Source organism: Brassica oleracea, chromosome C8 (genome assembly GCF_000695525.1).
Source record: "Brassica oleracea var. oleracea cultivar TO1000 chromosome C8, BOL, whole genome shotgun sequence".
Classification (NCBI taxonomy): domain Eukaryota; kingdom Viridiplantae; phylum Streptophyta; class Magnoliopsida; order Brassicales; family Brassicaceae; genus Brassica; species Brassica oleracea.
Window position 1 is genome coordinate 27,398,968 of NC_027755.1, and position 25,985 is coordinate 27,424,952.

General features: G+C 37.1%; 9 protein-coding genes across 13 annotated transcripts; 4 read left to right on the forward strand and 5 right to left on the reverse strand.

Annotated features, from left to right (window-relative positions):
* Positions 1-686: 686 nt before the first annotated feature.
* LOC106310663 (probable protein S-acyltransferase 22) lies at positions 687-1,651 on the reverse strand. 4 transcript variants are annotated; one of them, XR_001263837.1, is made up of 3 exons: positions 1,606-1,651; positions 1,022-1,208; positions 687-937 (listed from the first exon to the last, which is right to left on the reverse strand). XR_001263837.1 is itself a non-coding variant. In XM_013747892.1 (3 exons), exons 1-3 carry the CDS (start codon positions 1,624-1,626, stop codon positions 848-850), a joined length of 285 nt encoding a protein of 94 aa, XP_013603346.1. In that variant the 5' UTR covers positions 1,627-1,645; the 3' UTR covers positions 687-847. The 4 variants fall into 4 exon arrangements, 1 of the variants encoding a protein (XP_013603346.1); XR_001263839.1 differs by having other exon boundaries at positions 1,022-1,217; positions 1,606-1,633; XR_001263838.1 differs by having other exon boundaries at positions 1,022-1,259; positions 1,606-1,620.
* A 2,242-nt stretch (positions 1,652-3,893) lies between these two features.
* LOC106311712 lies at positions 3,894-6,554 on the forward strand. Its single transcript, XM_013748973.1, has 6 exons — positions 3,894-4,038; positions 4,200-4,323; positions 4,397-4,562; positions 4,632-4,800; positions 4,879-5,155; positions 5,237-6,554. The coding sequence occupies exons 1-6, from the start codon at positions 4,007-4,009 to the stop codon at positions 6,311-6,313; spliced, it is 1,845 nt and encodes a 614-aa protein (XP_013604427.1). The 5' UTR covers positions 3,894-4,006; the 3' UTR covers positions 6,314-6,554.
* A 158-nt stretch (positions 6,555-6,712) lies between these two features.
* LOC106311716 lies at positions 6,713-8,021 on the reverse strand. The gene is made up of 2 exons (XM_013748976.1): positions 7,674-8,021; positions 6,713-7,046 (listed from the first exon to the last, which is right to left on the reverse strand). The coding sequence occupies exons 1-2, from the start codon at positions 7,953-7,955 to the stop codon at positions 6,918-6,920; spliced, it is 411 nt and encodes a 136-aa protein (XP_013604430.1). The 5' UTR covers positions 7,956-8,021; the 3' UTR covers positions 6,713-6,917.
* A 154-nt stretch (positions 8,022-8,175) lies between these two features.
* On the forward strand, positions 8,176-10,378 carry LOC106311715 (multiple myeloma tumor-associated protein 2 homolog). Its single transcript, XM_013748975.1, has 4 exons — positions 8,176-8,384; positions 8,715-8,804; positions 9,480-9,747; positions 9,885-10,378. Exons 1-4 carry the CDS (start codon positions 8,342-8,344, stop codon positions 10,216-10,218), a joined length of 735 nt encoding a protein of 244 aa, XP_013604429.1. The 5' UTR covers positions 8,176-8,341; the 3' UTR covers positions 10,219-10,378.
* Positions 10,379-10,400: 22 nt separating this feature from the next.
* Positions 10,401-12,884, reverse strand: LOC106311714 (mRNA cap guanine-N7 methyltransferase 2). The gene is made up of 11 exons (XM_013748974.1): positions 12,721-12,884; positions 12,554-12,632; positions 12,386-12,480; positions 12,231-12,302; positions 12,036-12,145; positions 11,768-11,890; positions 11,584-11,676; positions 11,251-11,319; positions 11,058-11,146; positions 10,880-10,977; positions 10,401-10,686 (listed from the first exon to the last, which is right to left on the reverse strand). The coding sequence occupies exons 1-11, from the start codon at positions 12,874-12,876 to the stop codon at positions 10,555-10,557; spliced, it is 1,116 nt and encodes a 371-aa protein (XP_013604428.1). The 5' UTR covers positions 12,877-12,884; the 3' UTR covers positions 10,401-10,554.
* Positions 12,885-13,520: 636 nt separating this feature from the next.
* LOC106310583 (dihydrolipoyllysine-residue acetyltransferase component 1 of pyruvate dehydrogenase complex, mitochondrial-like) lies at positions 13,521-15,998 on the reverse strand. 2 transcript variants are annotated; one of them, XM_013747811.1, is made up of 9 exons: positions 15,890-15,998; positions 15,057-15,140; positions 14,684-14,761; positions 14,551-14,613; positions 14,375-14,445; positions 14,227-14,287; positions 14,076-14,136; positions 13,907-13,987; positions 13,521-13,814 (listed from the first exon to the last, which is right to left on the reverse strand). In XM_013747811.1, exons 2-9 carry the CDS (start codon positions 15,072-15,074, stop codon positions 13,756-13,758), a joined length of 492 nt encoding a protein of 163 aa, XP_013603265.1. In that variant the 5' UTR covers positions 15,075-15,140; positions 15,890-15,998; the 3' UTR covers positions 13,521-13,755. The 2 variants fall into 2 exon arrangements, with proteins under 2 accessions (XP_013603265.1, XP_013603266.1); XM_013747812.1 differs by lacking the exon at positions 14,551-14,613 and having other exon boundaries at positions 13,523-13,814.
* Positions 15,999-16,452: 454 nt separating this feature from the next.
* On the forward strand, positions 16,453-19,435 carry LOC106309621 (SEC12-like protein 1). Its single transcript, XM_013746691.1, has 10 exons — positions 16,453-16,899; positions 17,111-17,211; positions 17,541-17,673; positions 17,766-17,857; positions 18,073-18,172; positions 18,340-18,412; positions 18,518-18,638; positions 18,735-18,854; positions 18,949-19,019; positions 19,113-19,435. Exons 1-10 carry the CDS (start codon positions 16,711-16,713, stop codon positions 19,304-19,306), a joined length of 1,194 nt encoding a protein of 397 aa, XP_013602145.1. The 5' UTR covers positions 16,453-16,710; the 3' UTR covers positions 19,307-19,435.
* Positions 19,436-20,681: 1,246 nt separating this feature from the next.
* LOC106312545 (phosphoglucan phosphatase DSP4, chloroplastic) lies at positions 20,682-23,854 on the forward strand. The gene is made up of 14 exons (XM_013750106.1): positions 20,682-20,842; positions 20,980-21,052; positions 21,146-21,190; positions 21,251-21,359; positions 21,479-21,555; positions 21,645-21,721; positions 21,831-21,911; positions 22,090-22,222; positions 22,457-22,516; positions 22,779-22,835; positions 22,948-23,043; positions 23,217-23,276; positions 23,372-23,479; positions 23,563-23,854. The coding sequence occupies exons 1-14, from the start codon at positions 20,817-20,819 to the stop codon at positions 23,692-23,694; spliced, it is 1,134 nt and encodes a 377-aa protein (XP_013605560.1). The 5' UTR covers positions 20,682-20,816; the 3' UTR covers positions 23,695-23,854.
* Positions 23,815-25,164, reverse strand: LOC106312547 (30S ribosomal protein 2, chloroplastic-like). The gene is made up of 4 exons (XM_013750107.1): positions 24,821-25,164; positions 24,638-24,739; positions 24,243-24,551; positions 23,815-24,154 (listed from the first exon to the last, which is right to left on the reverse strand). Exons 1-4 carry the CDS (start codon positions 25,124-25,126, stop codon positions 24,116-24,118), a joined length of 756 nt encoding a protein of 251 aa, XP_013605561.1. The 5' UTR covers positions 25,127-25,164; the 3' UTR covers positions 23,815-24,115.
* Between the last annotated feature and the right edge of the window lie 821 nt (positions 25,165-25,985).

The window sequence follows — 25,985 nt, forward strand, 5'->3', positions numbered from 1 at the left end:
CTCCGAGCCACACAACTCGAAAGCAAAATAGTGAAAATTTCTTCACAACCAACATGTGAATAGTGGAAGAAGAAAATAGAGCGAATATTCAGGAAACGTCCATAAAAGTAAAACCAAAGGTTAACCCGCTATCTCGATGCATATACCATTAGGTAACAAACTGGCTTTAACCAAACGCTCGTAGCTTGGTGGTAAAGGAGGTACAGTTGTACTGCCCGTCACCTGGGTTCGAGTCTTGGCTACAACGGATTTAACATTCCTTCCGTTGGAGCGTTGGACCCCTTACGAGGGGATAGTTGGGAATGTGGCTGCCCAGATACCAGAGTTACCAAAAAAAAAAAAAAAAAAAAAAAACTAGCTTTCTCCACCCCTCCTCCAATCCGGGATGCCTCTTCTAGATTATAACACGTTCTCACAATCTTTTAACAATCTAAATGGCACTAGCATTATTTTATTTTTTTTCCATCTCGAAACACACATACACAATAAAGGTGGTTGGCAATTAACAATACCTTAAAGCATGTCCATCAATAAGAACCTCTTATGGACTCTAATCAATAAATTATTAATAAATATAGTGATTTGAAATGTTTAGAACATTTGTTAATCTAATTTAATTTTTCTTCGTCCAATGGTAGAACCTCATTGAGGTTCATAAATTTTTTAAATAAAATGATTGGATTTCATAACATGAAAGAAGATAAAATTTTTTAAACAGAAGACATTACAACATATTGAAAATACAAATACTAATAAGAACCGATTAGTTGTTTATCCACTACACAACACAATTCCATAAGCAAAAGAAGATAAGAAATTTAAAATAGAATGAATGGATTGAAACAAATCAGACAAATCTATTTAATACCCTGCAGTGATGATCAAAACTGTCCACACATTTGCCACAAACTTTGCAATGTTTGTTGTATTTGAAGACCTGTGAAAGTAAATACATATTAGTCCACACCAATCAGAAGAAAGAGTAACCAACGAGTTTGTGAAGTCAAATGTTTTCACGCACCTCAACTTCACAAAGACTGCAATAAAACATCTCATCCTCACTCATCTGCTGCTCAGAAGATTCACCTCTTCCACTGCAACAACCACAAAGCATTGCACAAGGAGAGCAAAGCAGATGCAGGAGAGACGATCTTTGTGATGAGTCCAGTTTCTTATGAGTTCTATTTTCTTGATCCTGTACACATATGCTGTACAGACTCAAGAAGGGGGAATGCTTCAGTGACAGACTACTGTTATCTCTAAAATGATGGATCAAGTTAAAAGAGGAGATAGCATATCCACAAATTTGAGACTGAAGTTACAGCCATAGACCCAAAATTGTCTCGGAATCAAGAAGTATCTAGAGCATATTCACCATTTTTTTATATAAATAAGTGAGGCTCCTAAGCTCTTCATAGGACCAGATCAGTATCTAACTAGACATGTTAGACTGTGGAACCAGTGGAACTAGAAAAACAACACATAAACGGCCAACAAGTACACAATTTTGACATCCTAAATCTTCAATTGTTTATTGATCTATGAGCAGAAAAAAAGTATCCAAAAGCAAGATTTGATATCAGAAAGCAAGCAACTTTAGCTTACCAGAGGAGTGTAAATGCCCATGGCAATGTACTGATGAATCTTGTTGATCTTTGTGATGAGTCCAGCAACTGCCACCACCTACCCATAAATTTCAATAAAGTTTCAAACTTTCACCTCAAAATCAAAAACCCTCCAAAGAAACTTCACTCAGAATGGAGTTTACCTGAAGTGGATGGTAGATCGAAGTGACTCAAATCAAATAAACATAAAAGCTTTCCCTTTTTGAAGTGACCCACCATGGAAGGGAGAGGGGAGAAGAGTTATGATTGAATCAAACGAACGTTCAAGATCCTCTACAAAGGAATCAAACGAATCAAACGAATAAATCGAACACTCTCGAATCAAACGAACAAAAACTATTATATAAGAAAAATTTCACAGAGAATCGACAGAGATGATGGAGAAATCGAAGAATCGACCGAGAATCGCCAGAGAAGATGGAGAGATCAAGCTTGGAGGAGGAAGAGAAAAATGGAATTTTCGCATGAGACCGACGACGAAGGAAAGAGGCTGTCAAATAGGAAGTTGACACGTAAGGGTTATCCCACTTTAAGCAGCGGTTCTCTAGTTTTTTTTTCTTTTTCATTTATTTTTTTCATCTTTTTGTTTAGAACCTCATTTAAGCAACCCCAATGGAGGTGGTCTTATATGACAATTAATGCGGTTATGGATGAAGAGCTCTTCCGTGCAACATCAAACCACACTTAACTGTTTGCTGAAATATCACCATACACTCAATTAAATAATATATTTATATTAATTATCACTTATATTATGTGATTATGAAATTTTTTTAAATGTATATAATACTATCTTCCAAATTATAACACCAAAACAGAGATCTTTTAGAAAGTGTTAAAAGTATAAACAGAATAGACCAATTAAAATTTAGTGCAATATAATAAAATATAACAAAATCATAATTCAAAAATATTAAGGAGAAAAATATAAGACTACAAATTTGGAAAATTTATTACTTTTATTGTTCTTTCCTGTTCAATCAAAATAAGTTCAACCAAAATTTAAAAAAGCAAATCTCACGGTTTTTTTTTTTCCTTTTGATTATTAATCTCAAGTTAAGGGAGGTTAATAGGATACTACGGTAAATCACAACAAAAAAATTATACTTAATTAAAAAACCAACAACAAAAAATAACAAATAAAAAAATTACATAAAAACAATAATGATTTTTATTGTTTTCATGATATAAACAAGATATTAAAGTTATTGTATCCATTCAAATAAAACATGTAACTATTTAATTAATTAAAACAATATACAGTCACGAATTAGATAAATTAGACGATCATAACATCACAAATTAGACAAATTAGACGGTCATAACATCCTAAACACGACAATCTTATATCTAAAAATATTCATCAACGTAAGTTTCATAAACAGAAATCAACAACATCTTTAACCAACTATAATAGCCACTCTACATACAAAAAAGACAATATTTGTATGCTAAGCGCGGACCAACCACTAGTATCATAATATAGTTAAGACCCTAGAAATAGTATCTGCCCATGGATACAATTTTACGTTCAATCTCCAGTTAATACTGCAACTCAAAATGATTTGTGTATTGTTAAGGGTTTTTATGGCAGACATATATATATATATTATATATGTATTTTTGTGTAATAGCGATTCTTGGAGTTGTTGTATGTGATATGAAAAATGCAATAACAATTGTAGCTAGTGTAAGGGAGATAAGCTCAAAGACAGCAAAGATGAAGACATAAATGGAGAGTAATATAGTTACTTACCCTCCAATAATAACTGAAAAATATGTTTTAAGATAAAAATTAATATTATAAATAAAAATTCGTTTTGATTATATAGTTACTTATATATAAATTCATTAAGGGTAATATAGATATTAACCGCTCTAACTTTTAACGTGATAGCTCTGTTGCTAAAATTTACTTCGCAGATAATAGTATAGATCGGATGCTTTAAAGAAACATTAACTGAAAATTATTTAAATAGATTAAATTTTATTGCTGATAGTTATTATAAATATTTTTTATATTTTTAATATGGGTAAAACTCTAGAAAAACTTCTTTTTAAACAGAATATTAATAATTTATTACTTTGTCTAAATATTATGTAAGACCTATTTAATCATACAAAAACTCATTCCGCAATTTTTCAGTATGTATATTTTAATTATATTTTTCATCATTCCGTGATAAATCAGCTATCATTCAGAGCCAATGAGAACACAGAAAACATACTTAAATAGAAATTAAAACCTTTGATTGTTGACTCCTCAAGTTAATTTATTAAGAGAGAGAAAGAGGGACGGCTTCTCACCGCAGGCTCTACGCAGCATAAAGTCTTCGAGATCGAAACTATAACAGAACTTTGGATCTTCTTCTTTTTTGGTGATGGCTCATCAAGACAAGTTGGATCATCATCGGTAATACTTGTTCTCTTCTGTCTGTTTTTTCCAAATTCAATCGTCTCTGTTTTTTGGTTCTTTACTTACAAGTTTGTCAACGACCATATTGACTTGAATCTTCTGCAATCGAATCACATTTTAAGAAACCTGATTGATCTGCACCTCATTTGACTGATCAGGTGTAATGATTCAGACGCACAAGATCCTACTTCAATGACCATTGAGTTTCTCCGCGCGCGTTTACTTGCTGAAAGAGCTGTTTCCAAGAGCGCAAGAGCTAAGCTTGATGGCCTCGCTGACAAAGTATTGTCTCTCTCTTTTTTGCTAATTTGCACCATTCCTAGCCTTAGTGTTATCTTCATGTTGTGATCTTTAGGTGGCAGAGCTGGAGGAACAGCTAAAGATTGCGTCTTTACAGAGAAAGAAGGCAGAACAAGCAACTGCTGATGTCCTTGCCATCCTTGCAGAAAATGGGTTTAATGATGTCTCGGACGGTTATGATTCAACCTCTGATCAAGAAAGCTACTCTCAGGCGAGTTCAGGTAAGCGTTTCTATCTGAATTGAGATGGAGCAGTTCCTCAGCATCAGAGAATGTATTATTCTTTTGCAGTGTCTGGCAAAAGCCTGTCCTGGAAAGGGCGCAGGAGAGAAGCAGCTTCTTCAGACAAGGCCAAGGAACCGCGTGATAGGAGACAGAGAGGTTTCGACTCTGCTTATATCTGGCGTCCAAGACACCGCCAAGGAAGGTCTTGTCGACAGATAAAACGCAGCGAATCAAGGTCTGATGAATCTCTATTGTAAAACTTGCTTTTTATATGTTGTGTGTTAAAGCAACCAACGTTTCTTTAACTTTCCAGAACTGTATCTGAAGATCACAAGGGAGATGGAAATGCAATTGTTGATACTGAAGTGGTTCCCAACGCGAGTGAAGAGTCATCCAGAACTGTGGTTGATGTTGTTGTTATGAAAGGAGACGAAAGTTTGCAGAATGTTTTAGAGAAGAGAGACAGCATGGACATCAACTTAGAGAGAGCGTTGGCAAAACGTGCACAAGTTATAGGTTCTTTTGAAGATATGGAAGAGACTCAAAAGCAGTGGGAGAAAGAGTTCACTGATTCTAAATTATCTGCCCTGGTATATGCCTTGTGTCTCAGAGCTTAGGCTATGACCTTTACAAAGATCTTGATATCTTATCTCTTTTCTAATCTTTTGCAGGATTCATGTGACGTAGGGAACCATTCAGATGTGACGGATGAAAGTAATGGGGAAAAAACACAAACTCAGGTTCAAGATTCCACACTAGTAGCCAACGAAGCTGACCAAGGTTCGCCTGATCATTCAGTAACATCATCATCTGATAAGTGCTGCAAAAGTTGCGGAACCAAATCTATGGAACAAGATGCATTTCCTTCAGGAGACAAAGGAAAACAAATACCTGAGAGTCCTAAAAGTGAGTCTTCTCATTCACAGAGCTCTCAAGGTATCTCCCAGCACTCTTCATCAACTATTCAGCCAAACTCGAGAGGTAGCTCCTTTCGTAGTAATGCCACTACTACCTTCCAGAAAGTAGATTACCCTTTAGTTCCAGCGTCAAAGGAGAAGTCTGATAATTGTGAGACAGTGCTCACTGCGCTGCAGCAAGCTAAGCTGTCTCTGCAAGAGAAAGTCAATAGCCTACATACCAGAAAACCTGAGTATCAATCTGAAAGCTCATATCCTTCAACGCCAGGTTCATACGCATTATCCATAGAGGCAGCACCTGGTTCCAAGTCATCTCTCCCTGCTTCCAACACCGGGTCCATGGTAGAGTTTCCTGTTGGATGTGCTGGACTTTTCCGAGTACCCACTGATTTTTCACCTGATGCATCAACGAAGAACAGCATTCTAGCTTCTTCGAGTACTCAGAAAGCTCTGATTAGCCATACACCTGACACGAGTCCTCCTTTGTCAACGGATGAGCGTCCTCTGATCACTCCGTACATTGGTGGACTAAAACTATATGCAGGCTTCAGGGAAGATACTCAAGAATCTAGACATTATAAAGCCACACCAAGTGTTTCAGGCAGCGTCATCTCTGGTTTTGGAGGTAACCAACTATCATTCTCAACTAGCCTCAACTTAGATAGACAAGTGAGTACATATACTCACGTGACACCTACTCGAAGCTTGTATCCTGATTCAGTTCTGCGTAGTAGAGAAATGTATTCGACTCCTTATTACACACGTGCGGTTGGGTTGCCTCCTAGTGGTGGTGGTTCAGGTCCAGCTGACGGCTTGTTTAGGCGAGTATGATTCTGTTGTGTTTTTTGTGTTCAAAGCTGCAATATCATATGTTGAACCTTAGTGTGTTGTATACAATGCGTGTAGAGACCAAACCAGCTTTGTGTGAATTTGTTAGAAACAAAAGTTAAAACAAAATACTGTAAAGAAGATGCAAAAGGTGTATGTATGTGAGTGATTCATAGCGTTGTAAGTAGATGACATTGATTGTTATTTTTAACTTCTGTTTTTTGTACTAGTTCTTCTCTTCGAATCCTATCCTGAGTTGGTTTCGCTTATTACACTTATCAAGCCTTAAATCGTGTGGACAAATCTAGCGGTTCAGACCAAGGTGACACAAACAACATCCATGAACGTGTTACCATCAAAATTGTGGCATCTAAAAGAAGAATATAAGACAAGAAGATGACGTTTTATCAGTGGAAAAGAGAAAAAAAAACTGCATTGGGAGAGGAGAAAAGTAGTGTCATTACAGAAGTAGAAGGAACTCAAGACAGTCTTGAGTAGATACAATGGGAATATAAGAAAATCTGAAAGGGAGTTTTTGCTATACAGAACCAAAATGGGGGCAACAGATTCATCGTCGTCGTGCAAATATGACTAGCAGCCTTCATCATCAATCATCTTCCGGATGAGGAGCTTGATCATCAGCATCATCATCCTCCTTTTTGTCACTTGTGGCGTTCCTCTCATTCCATCTCGCCCAAGCCCACTTCAGGACCAGAAACCCTCCAAGTGCATATACCTGAAAAATATAGTTTTGAAAGCAACCAAGTTCTCAACTTTTTTTGCAGGCTATGAACAAAATCAGAACACAGATTAATGCATAAAACGAAGAAGACAAAAACAAGTGAGCACAAGTAGGGCGTTTCTTCTACGAAGTTATGCAAATGTCGAAGAAGACAAAGTAGTCCGTAACTCATACAAGTGATGCCAAGGTCCTCTAATGCATACTATAGATGCAGGAGCAAAACAAAAAACTGTAGTCAACTTCAAAGTTCAATGTAGCACCACTGTCTGCAACTGAATGAAACAAATAAAAAAAAAAAACGTTGCAAAAACGGTCGTCACTTGTACAAATCGAGAAATCAACTGCTTTTTTTTACTTTTCAGACAAGAAGACAAGCAGACAGAAGTGCGTAAAGAGAAATTCAAAGAAGTTTCAAAGGACTTTAACAATAGACAGAAACAAAGAGACAATCAATCATCAACAAACAGCCATGGTCCTACCATGGACAAAGCTCGCAATAAAACAGCAACACTCCCATGATTGCTCATCTAAGTAATCCTTAAAGTAAAGCCAAGGACAAAAGCTCCCAATGAAATAACAATTCTTCGATATGATTGTTCATCTAAGAACATCTTAAAATACCTGCCAAATGACGAGGGAGTTAGAAGTGCTTCCGGAGCTAGGTTCGGCTTCAAGCTTGAGAGGCTCTGCGTTCTTGGGAGGATTGTAAGGGAAAGTAACCGTCGAGTTCTGAGTCTCCTTGTCCTTGGCGACTCCTCCCGCGGGTTTAGGACCACCATCGGCGCCGTTAGCGGGAGAAGGAGGCTTGGGTTGGAGAAAGGGGAACAAGTTAACGACGAAAGAAGGTAACTTCAGCTGAGGAGGGGAAGAATCGGAGCTACGCTGCTGCTGGGGTTCAGCCATAGTTGTTGAGGATCCACCGCTTAGGGTTCTGAATCGTCGGATTTTTAAGGATACAAATCTTCTGGTGGTCACTTCTCCTCTCTTTCTTGTCTACGGCGACACGTGTCGCACGTGTCCTTTCCAGTTTTGTTTGTATTAAAAACTTAAATGGGCCCGAAAGTCCAAGATGAATTAGAAGGCCCATTAATTATACTTCGAGAATCATCGGTGTTTTTAGATTCAGACCAATCAATCAATCAATCAATCGGACCGTCCTCAATTTTCATGTTCTTTTTTTTTTTTTTTTAATTTATATACAAACAAAAAAGAAACTCGATTCATAGACGATATTCATCAAAGCTGAAGCTTTTTGGGATCGTTGAACCCAGAAAAGTTTGCAACTTTCCATGTATCATCCGACGAGAGGCGGTGTTCGTGGTGGTCGAGATCGTAAGTTTCCCTTTTTTTTATATATTTTGTTTCGGATCTTTGCTTCTCTTCTTCTTACAAGAAAGTTCTTAGGGTTTTCGTGTACCTTCCAACTCAATTTCGTCCATCTTCTCTGCTCTTCTTTCTTGTGATATTCGTTTTGAGAACGATCTAGGGTTTGAAGATGTAAAATTGGGTATAATCAATTTTACATGAGTTTGATTAAGAAGCGTTGGCATAGTACTAGTGAAATTGGCTAGTTCTAGAACATGATGAGCTGCTTATAAAATGATTGTGAATGATGAAGACTTGTGTTACTAAAGAGGTTACGTTTGTTTATGAAATGTGCAGAGTTCAGTTGGGATGAAGTGAAGGCTGATAAACATAGGGAGAACTACCTGGGTCACAGTGTCAAGGCCCCTGTTGGACGATGGCAAAAAGGTTCTTCTTTTTCTCTCTTATTCCCTCCTTTTCCTGTTTCTTTGATTTTACAAAGTTGCTTGCTTGGTCTTGTAAGTTAACTTGTCATCTCGACACTATGCTTGATCCTCTTGTTTGGCTTACGGAATACTAGTCTTGTCAACTGTAATCGTATTGGATAACTTGTTTGCTAGTTTCTGGTATCAGTGTTCTTGTTGGTAGACATAGAACCATATGTGTATATGCAAGAAAGCATTGTCGTAGCTCTAAACACATTTGAAATCCTTGATCTTATTAGCTCTTTCTGTGCCTTCTCTAACTCTGTAAAATTAGCTCCCAATTAATATGTGGTGGAATGTAAAGCGTCTCAACACTTCATGAGTTCAGAGGCGTATGTATATATGGTGGCTAAGATACATGGGGGTTGTCTGCATGCAGCTCTTATGGTCATGAATGAGCCAAACCGTTTTCTCTGCTTCTGTGTCTTTTTGTCACTTTGCATTCAGAAGAATTTGGTGTTCTCCCTACAATTTCATCGTTAAACTATTACTTTTATTTTTCTTTTGATAAAATTCAATGCCTTTGAAGAATTTGCGCATATTTATTCATGGATTCTTGTCCTTTCTAGCTAATAGATTTTTGTATCTTCAATGTATAACTTTATACTGACATTCCATTTCTCTGCGGACTCAACAGGTAAAGATCTTAACTGGTATGCTAGAGATAAGAAACAAGGGGGTTCCAACACGGATGCTATGAAAGAGGAGATTCAAAGAGTTAAGGAACAAGAGGAACAAGCCATGAGGGAGGCTCTGGGCTTGGCACCAAAGTCCTCTACAAGACCACAAGGAAATCGCCTTGACAAGCAAGAGTATACTGAACTTATCAAAAGAGGTTCAACAGCCGAGGACCTGGGTGCAGGGAAGGCTGATGCAGTTTGGGTTCACGGCATTGGCTACGCAAAGTAAGTTATTGTTTTTTTTCTGTGTGATCATCTCTACTTCTTTAAAAAAAAAACTCAAACTCTTGTTGATGTTTTGGTGTGTTTTTGCTGTACTAGTAGTTTCCTCATCTCAAATTTCTTTCTGCAACTCTTTACAGGACACCACGACCTTGGGAAGATCCTAGCACCCTTGCACCACCCTCTCAGACAGAAGAAGCAGGGCCAGCACGTTTGCCAGCAAATGCTCCAGCGATCAAAACTGTTGAAGATGTACCAAATGATACTGAGAGGAACCAAGAGAAGGATAAGCACGAGGAAAGGAAACCTGCGAAGAGAGATAGGGAAGAGAGACATGAAAGGCGTGAAAAACATGAAAAGCGCGAGAAACGTGAGAGGCATGAAAAGCGACACAGTCGTGATTCAGATGACAGGAAGAAGCACAAGAAAGAGAAGAAGGATAGGAAGAGGAGGCATGACTCCGACTCCGATTGAGTTAAACTGTACTGCTGTGTCTCTTGTTCTCTTACAGGGGAGAAGCTGTCTCTTCTGCAAGATTTAAAGATCCTTATCTCATTTTGTGTTCAAACCATGGAAGTAAAGAAAAACCCTATGAATGTGTTTGTTTGTTGAATATTGAACGAATTAATTTTTTTTTTTAAAGAAAAAAACTGATCTAATGTTTGTTAAATGACATGGATAAAGTTAGATCTGATCCTGTAACACCAAACACATGTTTTATCTCATTTGCTTGACTAGTATAATACACAACTTTCACAATACCACCTCACACAATGGCCTAGCAGCCCAGTTATTCATAGAAAAGAGGAGTCAAATTGCCTCTGAGAAGCGTAGATCAGCAGGGCCAGGTCCCAATATTCCCTTTTGCTCACTAATTTTCCCAAGTCCTTGCGATGAATCTTCTGAAGGTGCCCTTGTGTCAGTGACCATCGGAAATTCTCTCTGTAAATGGACCAAATACAATGAGCAGGCAGGGGGCTTAAGACTGAAGCAACTGTTGTGTCACAAACTCAATATGGATTTCTAAATATAACGTCTATACTAAAGCCAATTCCCGTACTCTATTCTCAAGTGGAAGGAAAGTTCAAATTAGTTGTATACTGTAAGTGAGACAAGACAAGAAAAAGACGCTTGCCTCATCGTTATCATTAGAACTCTCAAAAGGTATTGGGGTCGATAGAGGAGGTTCAAGGTCTGGGTCAGGCTTCTGAAATATGAATGTTGCATAGAGCCCTGCGCAAAAAATAGGTAGATAAGTAGTAGCAGAGTATACAAAGTGGAGACTAGATAAGATAAGATGATGAAAAGGTTACCTAACAAATCAAATGCCCGTGGAAGCAGTTTTCCCCTAGGGTCAACAAAGTTCGGGCCAGCATTCATCAGCAAGCTTGCAAATTGAGCTCTGACAGTAAGAGTTGAACAGCATCAGCAAATGTAAATATACGAAACAACTATAATATACTAAATCTCGTGATATAAGATTGAGAATCTGTCAGACTTTTAAACCTGTTATCATCGTAAAAATCTGTTAAACTTTGAATCTCCACATATTCAAGGCCAGCTTCTCTCGCTAACCTGAGTAAAAAAAATACAAAAGAAAAATTTTAGAGGACCAAGGATCAAAAGATTAAATACAGATGGACGTCCTTTCTAGATCAACTCGAAGCAATATGACAAGTAGGATTGCAATGGAAATCTATTTTATCTAAAGAGTAGGATTGCAAATACAAGTAACAAGGTTAACAAGTACACATTGTTGATATGGTAAAATGCTATACTACAGTACCATCAAACTGTTGTTGAATAAAAAGGTGAGATCATGGCGCCAAGAGAACCCACCTGATTAAGCTTGGGAAGTGAACCAAACAATGGTCTTCAGGAGGGTTGTCACCAGAAAATTTCAGCTGATACCTCTTTCCAAACAACGGAAACCTGAGTAGAAAAATACCAAACACTCTCTAATTTCAGAAAAGCAACTCTATGGCAAAATGATTCTATTTTTCTCAGGAAAAAAATAGCTCACTTTTCTTCCTCTACTTCGAAAGTGATCATGTAACTTTCTGACCGAATGTAGTTAGGAAAGACATTAGGCTTTGTCCCTCCGCTCCTATTGTGGTATGCTTCGACATTCTTCTGGTACTTTGCCCTGTTTCACCAGAATGTTAAGACGCGCAGTACAACTGCACAAAACAATACTTATGCAGTATAATGTTCAAACTAAAGAACTGAAAATCTAGTACCAATTCGCAGGAGACATTAGTATCAATCCAAATGTAATAATATTTCCTTACCATATGGTAGACGAGTCAGGAGTGATTCCGAAAAAGTAACCACCCGGTTTCAGCAAACTTGCAACATTACTTAAGAGTCTTCTCGCACTTTCCTCAGTTTCAAAGCATAACTAAAAGCAAGAACATTTGCTAAGTATGTTACAACCATCACGTTCTTGCTAATGCTACATATCCATATAAGTTAAAAAGCAAAACCTGAAGATGACGCCAACAGGAAACTAAATCAACCTCCCCAACTATCTTCTCTACCTTGATTTCAAGATCTTCCTGTTACACCATATGAAGGCAAAAAAAAATAAAAACTAAGAAGTGTGCTCCACCATATTAGTATAAGATTGCCAAATCCTCACCTTGGAAGGATCAGCTTCGAAGAACTCCACATTGTAACTCTTCCGATGACTCTCCCAAGCTTCACGTACGCAAGACATCCCAGAAGACGATGTATCTAATCGTTAAAAAAGTTGCAAACCCCATTAGTACTCTTTGAGGAAGCTGTAAGTGGTAATATTTATAAGTACCGATTCCGATGTAGTGACCGATTAAGGCAGCTTCCCATTTCTCGGTGTCGGGAGCTTCGCCGCAGTACAGCTCGCAAACCTAGACGACGCATAGAGATAGACATAAAGGATGAGACTTTGTAAAGGGATTGTGGTTAAAGAGTGGAGAAAGGATTCGCTTTTGTTACAGTGGTGTAAGGATGTGCGAAGATTTTGATTATGGCCGTCTTGGCGAAATCGAAGAGGCGGTGGTGACTCTGCTCCGGTTTCGAACCCGGGATGATGCCGCTCATTTCTTTCTTCTCCGGCCGAAATTTTGAAAAATTATGTATTTGGCAACTCATTTTTAGTTTCTTCGTTTTGCTTATATGCATTTTTTCTTTGAACTGATTTGGAGAATTTGTTGAATAACCAAATATTGAAGTGAAATTAAGAAAGTGACATTGATTTCGCCATTATTATCTAACTAACATTTAATCCAGTTTTGTCGCAGTTATATTCTTCTTGTTTGTAAATATATCCGGTTAAAGAAGACGTCGTGACTTGTTGCTATGGACATGAATGATGCACACTATTATTTACATCCAGTATAGTTTTATGAAAACTCATGTCAAACGGTTTTTATGTAAAACTTTCGCTATTAATTTTCTTTTCTTTTTTTGTTGTAAGATTTAAGGTTTTGGGATCCATGGTAGTTTTCGCTATGAATTTCTACAATTTATTATCACAATTTTTAAAAATTCCCTAAACTTCTTATTATAGACATGATATACATTTACGCATATTCGTTTTGTTTTGTTTTGTTTCGTTTCTAACATGATTCACATCTATGCATCACATTATATTTAGAATACTGAATGGTATCTTTCACCTGTTTTTGTTAGTGGTATTTGACTTGATTCATAAATGTATATCTTATAAATTAAACTCAACGCATAAATGATATATGCATCATGTCATGAGTGGTAGAAGACTGTCATTTCACGTGTTGAGTTCTTGGCAGCTGCTAAAGAAATTATTTATTTTTCAGAGGACTGGCAAACAAAAATACTTCAGGATTCAGGAAGATACGAATCTATGAGAAGAATTGTAAACCAAAACCAATATTTTTGTTAGTTGGTAGCCAAATGGAAAGAAAAAAAGTGGATATGCACGTGTGTCCAAGGTTTATTATGTAGTAGTAATCCCCCAAGATTCTATCTGATCAACAGTTGAATCTTTTCTCAAAGAAGAAGTCTTCGAACATCTTCAAAGTTTGAACGCAATTCAGCCAGAAACGAAGCTGCAACGATAACCCGGTTTCATAAAAAAGCAATCAGTAACAAAAGAGAATCGCAACAGAGGCTACTGAATGGAGATAGTGTACTCTATTACCTCCAACTTGTCCATCAAAGATTCGATGATCAGCGGATAGCGTCACGTTCATTTTCGTTACAACCGAAGGCTTCTCAACTCCTGAAACAGTGACAAAAACTTGTCATAACCGAATCAAAACAGTAACCCGAAGGTCTAAACACACACAAAAGGATGTTACTTGACTCACCATCTGCTCCAATAAGTGCCTCAACAACTTTATTCCCTCTACCAACTGCTAGAATTCCAGCCTGCAATCCAATTGATGATGCTCCTGAGTTTAGTAGTTTAAAAACACACATATCTGTAATTAACTGCACATCGTTGAAGGTATGATTTACCTGAGGGGGGTTAATGATTGCGCAGAACTGGTCCACAGGATACATTCCGAGATTTGAAATGCTAAAACGACAAAGAAGTTTTTCTCAGTAAGGAAAGTTTCATATCAGCTCCAGTCCAGACAATGGTTAAATTCGAAATGATGAATACCTGAATGTCCCTCCCTGAAACTCATGGGGAGCAAGCTTTCCAGATCGTGCCTTTTGTGCCAGCTCCTTTACCTGCTCCACAAAACAATTAAGAAAAGCAGCACATGACATACGGTAAGAAACAAGTGTATTCCTCTAATAGACTGGCATATTCCTTATAAGAGAGAATTAAACTACCTCTAAGGAAATAGCAGAAATAGATTTTTGGTCAGCGTTCCTGATAATTGGAGTCATTAAGCCCTGCAACACATTCCAAGATGATAAGGGATTAACTATTAAAGTAATAGGAAAAGCCAACACAAGAGTGTACCTTCTCAGTTGCAACTGCAATTGATATGTCAACATCCCTCCAACATAACAATTTCTCCTTTCTCAGCATCCCAGAAAGCTGCCAGACATTAACGACAAAGGACTTTAAACAACCAAAAAGAAGGATTTAAGCACGCACAAGGAGAGATGTCAGGTTGCAATCCACATATCATTACATCAAACTCAAAAGTGAAAATTATCCTAAAGTAACAACGCAGTTAAACATAGCAGTCAAAACATCTTCCACGAAATATTTCGTAGCGGAAGCAAACCGCATAGCAGTTATTGTTCCAACATGGGAATCACGTTGACGTAAAAAGGACAAACAAGATTGCAGTGATAGCATCATTTACGAGGAGAATGTGATTTCTCACCATTAGCTTGTCGTACATTCCTCAGTGCGACTGCCACTGCTTTAATAACTATGTCATTGGCGGACACTTTAACACCATGGTTTTCTGTAGATCATGAAACCACAGTTGAATACGAATACAAATGTATTGGAAAGCTAAAGAAATTACACCAGTCTTCACTTCCATGAACATAAATATAAGAAATGACACGCAAACACAAGAAAATTAAAATCAAACAGAAAAAAAAAAAAAAACACACAATTCTATGGTAATCCAACATCTATCAATGCCTTTTAAATCTACTCAGCTTAAATTGTTTGAAGTAAATACCTCTAGGCTTGATTGCTTTCAGAAGCAAATTCCCTCTAGAAGAGGAAATTTACTACACAAGAATCTATTGGAGCTCATAGTGGTTTCCTGATGCATCCCAAAGACTTAAGAAACAATTTACTTCAATTTTCTTTTCATATCTCATTCCATACACAAAGGAAAATATGAACTGAATAAATTCCAACTAAACAAATAAAGAACATGTTGAACAAGTGGACTGGGAGACTTGTCATTAATCTATTCTATGAGCCACACTTTATCCCATCATTGACCATGATCTTATCATTTCCACAAAAGGAGAAGTTCCTCTCGCAAACTATAGACAGATAAGCTCGTAATAATTTCAATTCAGAAGGGCAAATACAAAAGATTTACATTCTTTCTATCCATCGTTCATAATCAAACTCCAAAACATCACTTAGCAATACGCAATAAAAAAAACTAGTCAACTGGCAAGGATCACAAGTGGAAAAGAGGAACACAGAAACTTGGAGAGAAGACGGTTGAAAGGGAACAAAGCGTACCGAGTGTGGAAGCCGGAGGCAGGAGCGAGAAGACGTGCGTGCGATCGCTGCGTGCCGGAGGAGCGGAAGCACCATGGCAGCACTTTATTAAAAATATTCAGAAAAAATGGGAGGCGACGGAATGGAAATGAACAACTTTTAATTTTGGATGATCGCAGTGACGGCACGACCTTCAGAATTCAGATACGTCGCAGAACCGGAAAACCAATTAACCGTTACTGAACCGGCAAACCACATTCAATCATATATAGAGTCTCTCTCTCTCTCTACCTGGTTCAAAAATCATTTGGGCCTTGTCCCCAGTACAAAGTATAAATTCGATTATCCAAAGCCCAAGTAAATGGGCCATGGTTTGCATAGTCATCGTAATATAATTAGGACTCGAAACATTGAACATTTAATGGGCAACTGGCAAGTGCGATATAAAAGATCACGGAAGCACGATTGTGACTCCTGAGTTGGTAATTAATTTAATTAAAATTAATTTGGCATCGGAAAAAAGGATCAAAAGGTATATCCTTTTTTCCTACACCAGCATCTGATCTGACTTTTTGTGTAATTATCTCAAAGCTAATTGCACGATTTTGTTCAAATCTCCGTCTCTTCTTTCTTCTTTTTTGTCAAATTCGAGACTTTTTCCATTCACATTATTTTAAAAAAAAACTCAATAAAATCTGTCTGTCCAATTTGCAAAGTCAACTCTTGTTTTGTAAAAAAAAAAACACAACAACAACAAATTTGTAAACTATATAATAAGGATCCCAATTGTCGTGGAAGAGATAGATATCAAAATTAGAAGAGGAAAGATAGAATCGAAGCGAATGGAGATAGAAGAAGCGAGACGGGGTGAAAGTGGGCATGTGGTGTGCGGATCATGGATTCGTCGTCCCAAGAAAGTCAACTGGGCCATCATCGCCAGAGCTTCCAAACGCCGCGGCTCCTCCTCTCCTCCTCTCCTCAACATCTTCTCTTTCGATCCCATCACCACTTCCCTCTCCTCCTCCCCCTTGGTATTTTCATTCTCCTTTTACCACTGTTGTCTGTCTATTCAAAGAGCTTCCAAGTTTTGTCGTGTTTTGGGTGAGAATCTAGGTTGTTGTTCCTTTAGGTTTTTTTGTTTCCTCTTTCAAAAGCAAATAGCCTTTTCGTTTTGGTATTTACTTGGATTGACTAATGAAATCTAAAAACTACCCTTTTCTTTTTTTTTTTAATTGATCAAAGGCAATACATGAGCTGAAGGAGAGTGATGGTGATCCTGTAGCAATCTCGGTGCATCCTGGTGGTGATTATTTTGTTTGCTCTACCTCCAAGGGTGGTTGCAAGTACGTTTCTTTCTTCCTTCACCTCTTAATATTTGATGTTTCTAATTTAGCCGAGCTGGTATTGTCAAGCCTAGGATAGCTTCTCGATCATGATCAAATGTCACTAAAATGTTGAACAGTGTATTATTGCTTATCTTATTGCACGAGACTTGTAATAGTATCTTCCATTCCCCTATGTCTGCTAATGCACATGTGTTTGTAGTTAGTGATGCTTGAATTTTAGGTTTGGTTTTTTTATATTTCTGAATATACTTTTGTTGAAGACAAATTTGGACACTATCTGCCTCGTTGTCTATACAAATTATTGAATTTTTAAATGGTTTTCAAAGGTTGTTTGAGATCGTTGGAGGAGCAATGTGTGTTACCATCTTAGCCAAAGAACTCCCTCCTCTTCAAAATGCTGGACTACAGAAATGTATGGCCTTTAGCTTTGACGGGTCTAAATTAGCTACTGGAGGAGTGGTAAGGAGGCACCGAGAATTGCTTTATAAGGTCTTCTTTTTCTCGATGTTGCCACATTTTTCTGTAGCTTACTAGAAGCTACTTTTTTTCAGGATGGGTGTCTCAGAATCATGGAGTGGCCAAACCTAACTGTGATTTTGGATGAGCCCAAGGCACACAAATCCATCCGGGACATGGATTTTAGGTAATGACTAGAATCTTCTCTCTTATTATTATCCCTCCTTTTACAGTCTTTTCAATTTATTGCATAGTTAAACTAGTAATACATGAGTCTTGTGTAAAGATTTGCGACTTGGGCCACACAACACAAATAGAAGTAAATGGAGCTTGTGAAACGAAGTCGGTTTTGTGCATCTCTCTCTCTCTCTCTCTCTCATATATGCGTGTCTTTTGCTGTAGTCTTGACTCAGAGTTCTTAGCAACAACATCAACTGATGGATCAGCTAGGATATGGAAAGCAGAAGATGGTTTTCCTTTGTCAACTTTGGAGCGTAGTGGGGTATGTGATGATAGGAGCTAACTTTTGCATTTTGATCCCTATATTCTCAGAACTCATACATCTTTAATAAAATCTGCATGAAGGATTAGTTTGTCTATGTTTGTCTAGATAAGCATAATTTTGATATATATGAATTATCCTGATTTTGGTACTGTCGTGTGTTGCAGGATGAAAACATTGAACTGTGCCGGTTCTCTAAAGATGGGACAAAACCTTTTCTGTTCTGTGCTGCTCAGAGAGGTATATTATATTTATATATCGACGATCTTATGTAAACTGTTAAAGCATTACTAGTGTTCTAAAGGTCAGAACAAGATAGTGAAAGTTTTGAACAATTGGAAACAGGTGATGTTCCTGTGGTGAATGTTTACGACATTAGTACATGGAAGAAGCTTGGGTTCAAGAAGCTGTCAAGGAAGAGTGCATCGACAATGGCAGTGAGCTTGGATGGCAAATATATTGCTTTGTGAGTGTTTTCTTCATCCTGGGTCTAGTTATTGCTTTTTCAGGCTTTTGATTGCCGTACAAAGTTTCATAATTTGCACCTTATATTTTTTTGTAGGGGTGGCAAAGATGGAGATATATCTGTCGCTGAAGTTAAAACAATGGAGATCTACCACTACAGCAAAAGGCTGCATCTTGGTCAAACCATTGCTTCACTTGAGTTCTGCCCTAGTGAAAGGTATAGTTATATACTAAGAACCTTTAAGTCTCATTATTGGGATGTAGACTAGCATTGTTTCTAATGTTTAATCTATCTACTTGTGGGGATTTAGGGTAATGCTGACAACATCGAGTGAATGGGGTGAGATGGTGACCAAACTCACTGTACCAAAAGAGTGGAAAGGTTTGCTTGTTGCTCATACCTCTCTCTGCAATATATATACCTTCTTTGTACATCTCTCTAAGACTCATGTCTCTGATCTGTTGGATGTTGCAGAGTGGCAGATATATGCGCTGTTGTTTTGCTTGTTCATGGCGTCAGTGGTACTTGCATACGTGTTCTTCGAGAACTCAGATTCGTTTTGGAAGTTACCAATGGGGAAAGATCAGAGAAGACCAAAGATTAGTCTTTTTGGAGATTCATCCACTACGCCTGCTGAGGATCATAATAAGTGGAACTTGGACCTATAGATTGAAAGAGATTTATGTAACTCCACACGAGACGTTTCCTGTCTTTTTTTTATTTTTATTTTCGAAACTTCACTGCATGTTTTATCTTCTTCCTTTCCACCACAGCTCTAATGATTCTGATTTTTTCCTGACAGTAACTCTTTTATTTTCTGCAGTGAAAATTTCGTTTTGATGTTTTTTGCGTCTTGAATACGTTAAATTGACTTGTGTCGCTGATCACATCCGTAACAAGTAAAAACATTAGAGAAAAGAGTTTACAAGTCCAGAAAATATCTGTTTGCACGTGACCCACATATATAGGTCGGTAGCAATAAGAGACATGAGGACGTTTGTGAATGGTCCCTACTAGCAAGCTGTCCCTTTAAGCTTTTAGAGGCGATAAAATATCAAAAACAGTGATACACATTCATTAGTTAGAAAATATTCAGTGAGAATCATCCTCCAAGATCCTACAAAACAAAACTTAAAGGTAAGCTGGTGTGAAAGGTTGTGGACCCGGAACAATTTAAAGCCGTAAAAATAAAATCTCAGGCTCCGATACGTAACCATCGCTTAATCGCAGAATCGCAGAAATAATAGTTAAAATGCAGAAAAATATAATTAAGTGGCGGAAAAATTTAAAATTTGTGGAATAGTGGAATATATATTAAATTGATTAAACTATTTTATATGATATTTAATTTTTATAACAAAAAAAAACAAATAGCAATAATTAAACTAATGATTACAAATCTGAAAACAACTAAAATGTATTAAAAATATTTTAATTTTTATTATAAATATCTAGTTTATCTTTCAATATGTTTTAACAATAGATTAACATTTTATAATATAAAAGTTATAATAAATTTTTATTTACAACATAACTATTCATCATAAAAAAATTATTAGTATGTATTATAAATTTTAAGATAGTATTAACATATAATTGAATAATATAAAAGTGTTAATTTTATAAACTTTTCCACCATAATCTACTAAAACTCACTTTTCCACTTAATAAACTTTCTCTTTATAATTTTGTCAGCAAAAACGCAGATTTGCGTTTTTGCGTTTTTTTTTTCATTCCGCAACATTTTCTTGATTGGTAAAATACTTGCGGAATCGCTTTTCATATGTCATTCTGTCATTCCGCATGGTTACCAATCAAAGCCTCAATCTAGAAACAAAATAAAGTACAGTAGTAGCTGAAGTGTCCGTTTCTTTGCGGTCAGAAGTGTTACGGGTTAAAGAGGGTGTTTTCTTTGTTTTATGATTAATAAAAGTAAAAAAAGTTTGAGCTTCTTTGATGTCATTGTCCACCCCTTTGCGTACGAAACAAAACAAAAAGCGATTAGCTTTCCCCGAGCGTGGTGGGTCCCATATATCCTTTGTCTTGATCCTAAGTCACAAGCACTCACTCACACTCGCAACGATTTTGGACCTGGAATTGAAATTAGACTCTTACCATCACAGATCTTTATCGACACTGAGTGAGCAAGCTTCACTTATCTGATACATTCTCTAAAAGATGAACTGCCTTCAGAATCTTCCTAGGTAATGTATTCACTCATTCTTTCTTCTTCTTGCTTTCATAAATTCCTTTTTTTATCTTTCCTGTTGTGCATTTCTGTTCTTTGCTTTCGACTTCATTCTATTATGCGTTTTGTGTTGATGATCGTCACTGTTTTCAGATCTTTAGTTTCACCTTTGTTGGGCTTTGGGGGCAATCAGAGAGATCCTTGTTCGTCTTCCTTGAAGATGCTGGTACCACACTACTTCATCTATTTATTTACTCGTTTGATTATTAATAAAGATTCATGCTTCCTTTATTTAACTTTCTTGAAACTTGTTTTGCAGCTTCCCATCAGAGCCAATGATCCTAAATTGCGACTTGTTTTACAGGTAATTTAGTTGATTGCTATGTTTGAAACTAGTGTAAAACATATTCTGTTTTGAGTGTAGGCGGTATCAGATTCGAAATCCAGCACAGATATGAGTGGTGGTGTTTCCAAGGAGGAGGAAGATAAATCTGATGAATATAGCCAAGACATGACTCAAGCTATGGGTGCTGGTATGGAAACTCTAATGGTTCTGATGTTATCATCTGAGATTAGTTCTTCAAACTCACCTTTCTTGTTCCCCTTAATTATGCATTTCATTCACTGATTGGTTGTCTCTTTTCATTTTCAGTTTTAACCTACAGGCACGAGTTTGGAATGAACTACAACTTTCTTCGTCCAGATTTAATCGTTGGATCTTGCTTACAGGTTTCAATTTTTCATCCTTCCTCTTGTTAACTATTGAAATTTGTTGTTAATACTATTTTTACTATCTGATCCGCTTTGTTTGCTTATAGACTCCTGAAGATGTTGACAAGCTCCGTAAGATTGGGGTTAAAACCATATTCTGCTTGCAACAAGATCCTGACTTGGAGTATCCTTCCAAACCAAAGTTCTTCTTTTCTTATGTTCGTTCTTATTGGGTTTTTTTTTCAAAGTTCGAGAAATGATATGTAGGGTGCCTTGACCAATGATACTTGCAGATATTTTGGAGTAGATATAAGGAGCATTCAAGCATATGCTAAGACATTTACTGACATTGAGCATATTCGCTGCGAGATCAGGTATAATAAGCCTTTGGTAAATGCAACTAGAGTATATGGGGAACTAAAGTTAGTCATCACTATTTGTCTATACTGCTAAAAACTGGGAACCATTGTCATCCCATTACCATATGCATAAAACAATTCACACCATGAACACACTCAATCTTGACTTTGATGTAAATCTTTGGTGTAACAGAGACTTTGATGCATTTGATTTGAGAATGCGCCTTCCTGCCGTGCTTAGTACACTGTACAAAGCTGTTAAACGAAATGGAGGAGTTACATACGTCCACTGCACTGCTGGAATGGGAAGGGCTCCTGCTGCTGCGGTATGTTGCTGATACCTGTCACTCTGCTCTTATCTTTTTCCTCCCTTTTTCTTTCTGTAGCACCATGTTCATGGTGCTGTTGAGTCTTCCCATGAAACAATGTTTTAAGACTGTTGCAGATAGTTGTTGTCATAATTATTGTGCTTCTTTGGTTGGATGATGAGGGAATGAACAAGTGTTGTTGACCTTTTGCTGACTAATACTGAGAATGGGTATTAATTTTCAATTTCACAGTTGACATACATGTTCTGGGTGCAAGGCTATAAACTTATGGAAGCTCATAAAATACTTATGGTAAGATGCTAATCTAACTTCTGGTTTTCTGTTTCCCTGATACCTGTATTGATTAAGCCACAACATGTTGAACTAGTGATACTGCCTGTTATATATTATGTGTTCTAAGCCAGTTGATGCACCTAGTAATATATACTTAGTAAATAGCACCAAGACAGTAGTATATTGGGTTAGTTCATTGATCTATAGTATCTAGTCACCTTATTTAAAGAGGCACATTTAACACTGGTCTAAGCAAACCATCTCTGACAATTCATGGCAGAGCAAACGAACATGTTTTCCAAAGCTGGATGCTATCAGAAATGCAACAATTGATATTGTAAGTCAACAAATCCTTTAAATTTCAGAATGCTTGCACATATGTTTGTAGCTCCTCAGTTTCATTTTCTAACAAATGTTGCTGAGTTGCTGTGTTTCCGGGGACATAAAAGCTTACAGGACTCAAGAAGAAGACTGTCACTCTGACACTGAGAGACAAGGGGTTCTCCACGGTAGAAATATCTGGCCTTGACATCGGATGGGGACAGGTGAGTATGGCTCTTATTATAAGTCGAATCAAATATCTTCTTGATTCATTTTGATTTTAAAAGTATGGTATATGATTGAAATCTAGCATATGCACATTTCTCATTTCTATGCAAACGAAAAGTCTTGACTCTACGTGAGAGGAATGTATATGATGCATTCATCATCTTTGCAGAGGATACCTCTGACACTTGACAAGGGAACAGGATTCTGGAGCCTGAAGAGAGAATTGCCTGTGAGTTTTCTTAGTGAAGTAGAAAACTCATTAGTGTCTGCTTTTTGTTTTTGTTTTTATCATGTTCTGACCATGGCTATAATTTCTGAACGCAGGAAGGACAGTTTGAATATAAATATATCATAGATGGTGAATGGACACACAATGAGCAAGAACCGTTTACAGGACCTAACAAAGATGGCCATACCAATAACTACGCAAAAGTATATAATGTCTCTCTTTCGCTTAACATGAACAAGTTTGATGAATGAGTTGAATCTGTAATGTTGATGTTTTAATGAAACAGGTAGTGCATGATCCGACGAGCGTTGATGGTGCAACTCGTGAGAGGTTAACGAGCGAAGACCCTGAGCTTTTGGAAGAGGAACGCTTGAAGCTAATCCAGTTCTTGGAGACATCTTCAGAGGCAGAAGTTTGAGAACATCCCTTGTAACTCTGTGAATGTACAACTTACTAGTAACAAATAAAATGCTTTATGTTGCTCATACATAAAGTTATGTTTATAGCAAAAAAAAAAATAAAAACATGAAGCTGGTTGTACAACGTTCAAGAACAATAATATTACAGACTTTTAAATATTTGTTTTTTACAGTTACATTTTGACCAATGTGAAGCTGCTTGGGGCTGGTCATTTTAAATAATTGGATCTTTTCTCACAACTAATAATTTTATCTATGCTGCATATAAATGATCAGTGAGATATAAACTTAATGCTTTCATTTTTTTCAACTTAGAATGGATACAAAGATGATGATACTAAGCTCTAAAATGTTTTGCATTACAAAATCTGATTCTTTCCACCTTCTTATAATGCCAACAGGCTAGTCATCAAACTCGCACTATGCCTTATTCACCCGAATCTTCTGCCCTTCCAACAGCTGAAGTTTTAAAAAAAACATTAAAAATGAGAAAAAAAGATTCAACACACTACTCTATGTTTATACAAGTGAAAGGATGAAAGCTTACAGAGTTGTTAAGAGCCACAATGGCAGCTTCAACATCCTCTTCAGAAGAAAACGTGACAAACCCAAACCCAGTGGATTTCGAAGTTGCAGGTACTCTCGAAACCTTGGCGCTGACTACTTTCCCTTTCTCAGAAAACAAATTCTCAAGCATCTCTTTGGTAACAGTCTTTGCTAGATTCCCTACATACACTTTGTAAGGACTATCTACAAACGCCGAATCTTCAGACTGAAGCAGTGACAAATCAGGAGACGATGATGACGCTATAGGTTTCTCTGTGATGTTAACCTTCACCTCACGTCCTTCAATGGTCTGACAAAAAGAACAAACCTTTCGCCATTTTTATTACAGAAGATGGTGTAAAAAGAGAAGAAGAAGAAGAAGAAGAAGAAGCTCACAGTGCCATTTAACTTGTCAATCACAGCATTGGCATCTTCAACTGATTTCATTGTAGCGAATCCAAACCTACGGCTTCTTCCTGAATACTTATCATACATCACCTGATCAGACAAATCAAACATCAAAAGCATCAATCTTTTATGATAAAAACTATGAAATGTAACAGACGCAGAAACAAGAACCTGAACATTTTCAGCGGCGCCGTGTTCTTCGACGAGTTTTGAGAGCTGTTCGTTATCCACAGTTCTGGGTATGTTTCCGATGTAGACACGCCTTGAGGACTCTGCGTTAGGGTCTGAAGCGGGTTTTTCTTCAGTCTCCACCGCGTGGGGAATGAATCTCACCCTGGAGCTCTGTGCTCCCGCGAGAGAAGGAAACGGTTTGAGTGAGAGTACATTGGTTTGTGTTTGTGGAGAGGTCACGGATTGGGACGGGAATGAGAAGACTGTAGGTTTGAATGAAACAAGAGGTGTGAGGAAAGTAGCCATTGTCGGAAGGAGAGGCAAGAACAAGAGAAGTGTTGTGCTTTCAGACATTATCCTCTCTTTCGTCTCCTAAATCAATTGGGCCGAACCGAGCCTTCATATTGTGGGCCTACTAAAGTAGCAGAATATACAGATGAAGATGATTTAATGGGCCTGAGTAGGCTTGGACACATTTATCCACATTTATCCCAACTAAGATTCATCGGAAAAAAACAAACTGAATTTATATCTATGAAACCAAAACATCAAAACCAAACAGAGAACACCAAAAGTTTATATACCTAAAAGTGTTAATTATATTAAGTTTTAAAATTATATCCAAATGTACTAATCATAGATTGATTACCCAAATGTTTTGTTTTCTTTAAAATATTTTAATTATCCTAATTACCTGTTATTTTATCCAAAAATTCGAATTACTCAAATTTTCTTTAAAAACAAAATTAGCATAAAAGTATATATCGAAATTAACTAAAATTATCAGAAAAACTATAACCGAATTAAATCTGAAATTTTCTTGGATATATAAGCAGGTATATTTTATCCGAACTAAGGGGAAAACTAAAATAACTGAACTAAATTTCACAAATATCCGAATCCAAAACTAAAGAGAAGAATTGCCAAGGCCTTACAGTTCGGTCCGTTTTAAAAAAAACGGCTTTGACGTTCGAGCTTTCAGTTCGCCACTCATGGACCGTGGCTAATCAAACTTCATATAGTAGACTTATGTATGAACCAGGAAGTCAAAATGTTGTTAAATCAAAGCTTAAATCGTGAGCTTATTCTCTAGACGAACTAGAACTTTTGTGGGATAAGATTACATCCAGATAAAAGTGAGGAGAAAAAAAAAAAAAAAAAAGAC

Coding starts and splice junctions, on each gene's coding strand:
- LOC106310663 (XM_013747892.1), bottom strand. CDS start 1,626: ATGGGCATTTACACTCCTCTG. Junction 1,196..1,605: donor TGGGCATTTACACTCCTCTG/GTAAGCTAAAGT, acceptor ATATGTGTACAG/GATCAAGAAAATAGAACTCA. Junction 938..1,021: donor GCAGTCTTTGTGAAGTTGAG/GTGCGTGAAAAC, acceptor TTACTTTCACAG/GTCTTCAAATACAACAAACA.
- LOC106311712 (XM_013748973.1), top strand. CDS start 4,007: ATGGCTCATCAAGACAAGTTGGATCATCATCG. Junction 4,324..4,396: donor TTGATGGCCTCGCTGACAAA/GTATTGTCTCTC, acceptor TGTGATCTTTAG/GTGGCAGAGCTGGAGGAACA. Junction 5,156..5,236: donor ATTCTAAATTATCTGCCCTG/GTATATGCCTTG, acceptor AATCTTTTGCAG/GATTCATGTGACGTAGGGAA.
- LOC106311716 (XM_013748976.1), bottom strand. CDS start 7,955: ATGGCTGAACCCCAGCAGCAGCGTAGCTCCGATTCTTCCCCTCCTCAG. Junction 7,047..7,673: donor ACTCCCTCGTCATTTGGCAG/GTATTTTAAGAT, acceptor TATATTTTTCAG/GTATATGCACTTGGAGGGTT.
- LOC106311715 (XM_013748975.1), top strand. CDS start 8,342: ATGTATCATCCGACGAGAGGCGGTGTTCGTGGTGGTCGAGATC. Junction 8,385..8,714: donor TGTTCGTGGTGGTCGAGATC/GTAAGTTTCCCT, acceptor TGAAATGTGCAG/AGTTCAGTTGGGATGAAGTG. Junction 9,748..9,884: donor CACGGCATTGGCTACGCAAA/GTAAGTTATTGT, acceptor AACTCTTTACAG/GACACCACGACCTTGGGAAG.
- LOC106311714 (XM_013748974.1), bottom strand. CDS start 12,876: ATGAGTTGCCAAATACATAATTTTTCAAAATTTCGGCCGGAGAAGAAA. Junction 12,633..12,720: donor TCGCACATCCTTACACCACT/GTAACAAAAGCG, acceptor TGCGTCGTCTAG/GTTTGCGAGCTGTACTGCGG. Junction 11,891..12,035: donor CCTGACTCGTCTACCATATG/GTAAGGAAATAT, acceptor CTGGTGAAACAG/GGCAAAGTACCAGAAGAATG.
- LOC106310583 (XM_013747811.1), bottom strand. Junction 14,614..14,683: donor TTGCAGTTGCAACTGAGAAG/GTACACTCTTGT, acceptor AATGTGTTGCAG/GGCTTAATGACTCCAATTAT. Junction 14,446..14,550: donor TTTCTGCTATTTCCTTAGAG/GTAGTTTAATTC, acceptor TTTGTGGAGCAG/GTAAAGGAGCTGGCACAAAA.
- LOC106309621 (XM_013746691.1), top strand. CDS start 16,711: ATGGAGATAGAAGAAGCGAGACGGGGTGAAAGTGGGCATGTGGTGTGC. Junction 17,858..18,072: donor ATCCGGGACATGGATTTTAG/GTAATGACTAGA, acceptor CTTTTGCTGTAG/TCTTGACTCAGAGTTCTTAG. Junction 18,413..18,517: donor GTTCTGTGCTGCTCAGAGAG/GTATATTATATT, acceptor AATTGGAAACAG/GTGATGTTCCTGTGGTGAAT.
- LOC106312545 (XM_013750106.1), top strand. CDS start 20,817: ATGAACTGCCTTCAGAATCTTCCTAG. Junction 21,556..21,644: donor TCGTTGGATCTTGCTTACAG/GTTTCAATTTTT, acceptor GTTTGCTTATAG/ACTCCTGAAGATGTTGACAA. Junction 22,836..22,947: donor GAAATGCAACAATTGATATT/GTAAGTCAACAA, acceptor GGGACATAAAAG/CTTACAGGACTCAAGAAGAA.
- LOC106312547 (XM_013750107.1), bottom strand. CDS start 25,126: ATGGCTACTTTCCTCACACCTCTTGTTTCATTCAAACCTACAGTCTTC. Junction 24,552..24,637: donor TTGACAAGTTAAATGGCACT/GTGAGCTTCTTC, acceptor TCTTTTTGTCAG/ACCATTGAAGGACGTGAGGT. Junction 24,155..24,242: donor TTGTGGCTCTTAACAACTCT/GTAAGCTTTCAT, acceptor TTAAAACTTCAG/CTGTTGGAAGGGCAGAAGAT.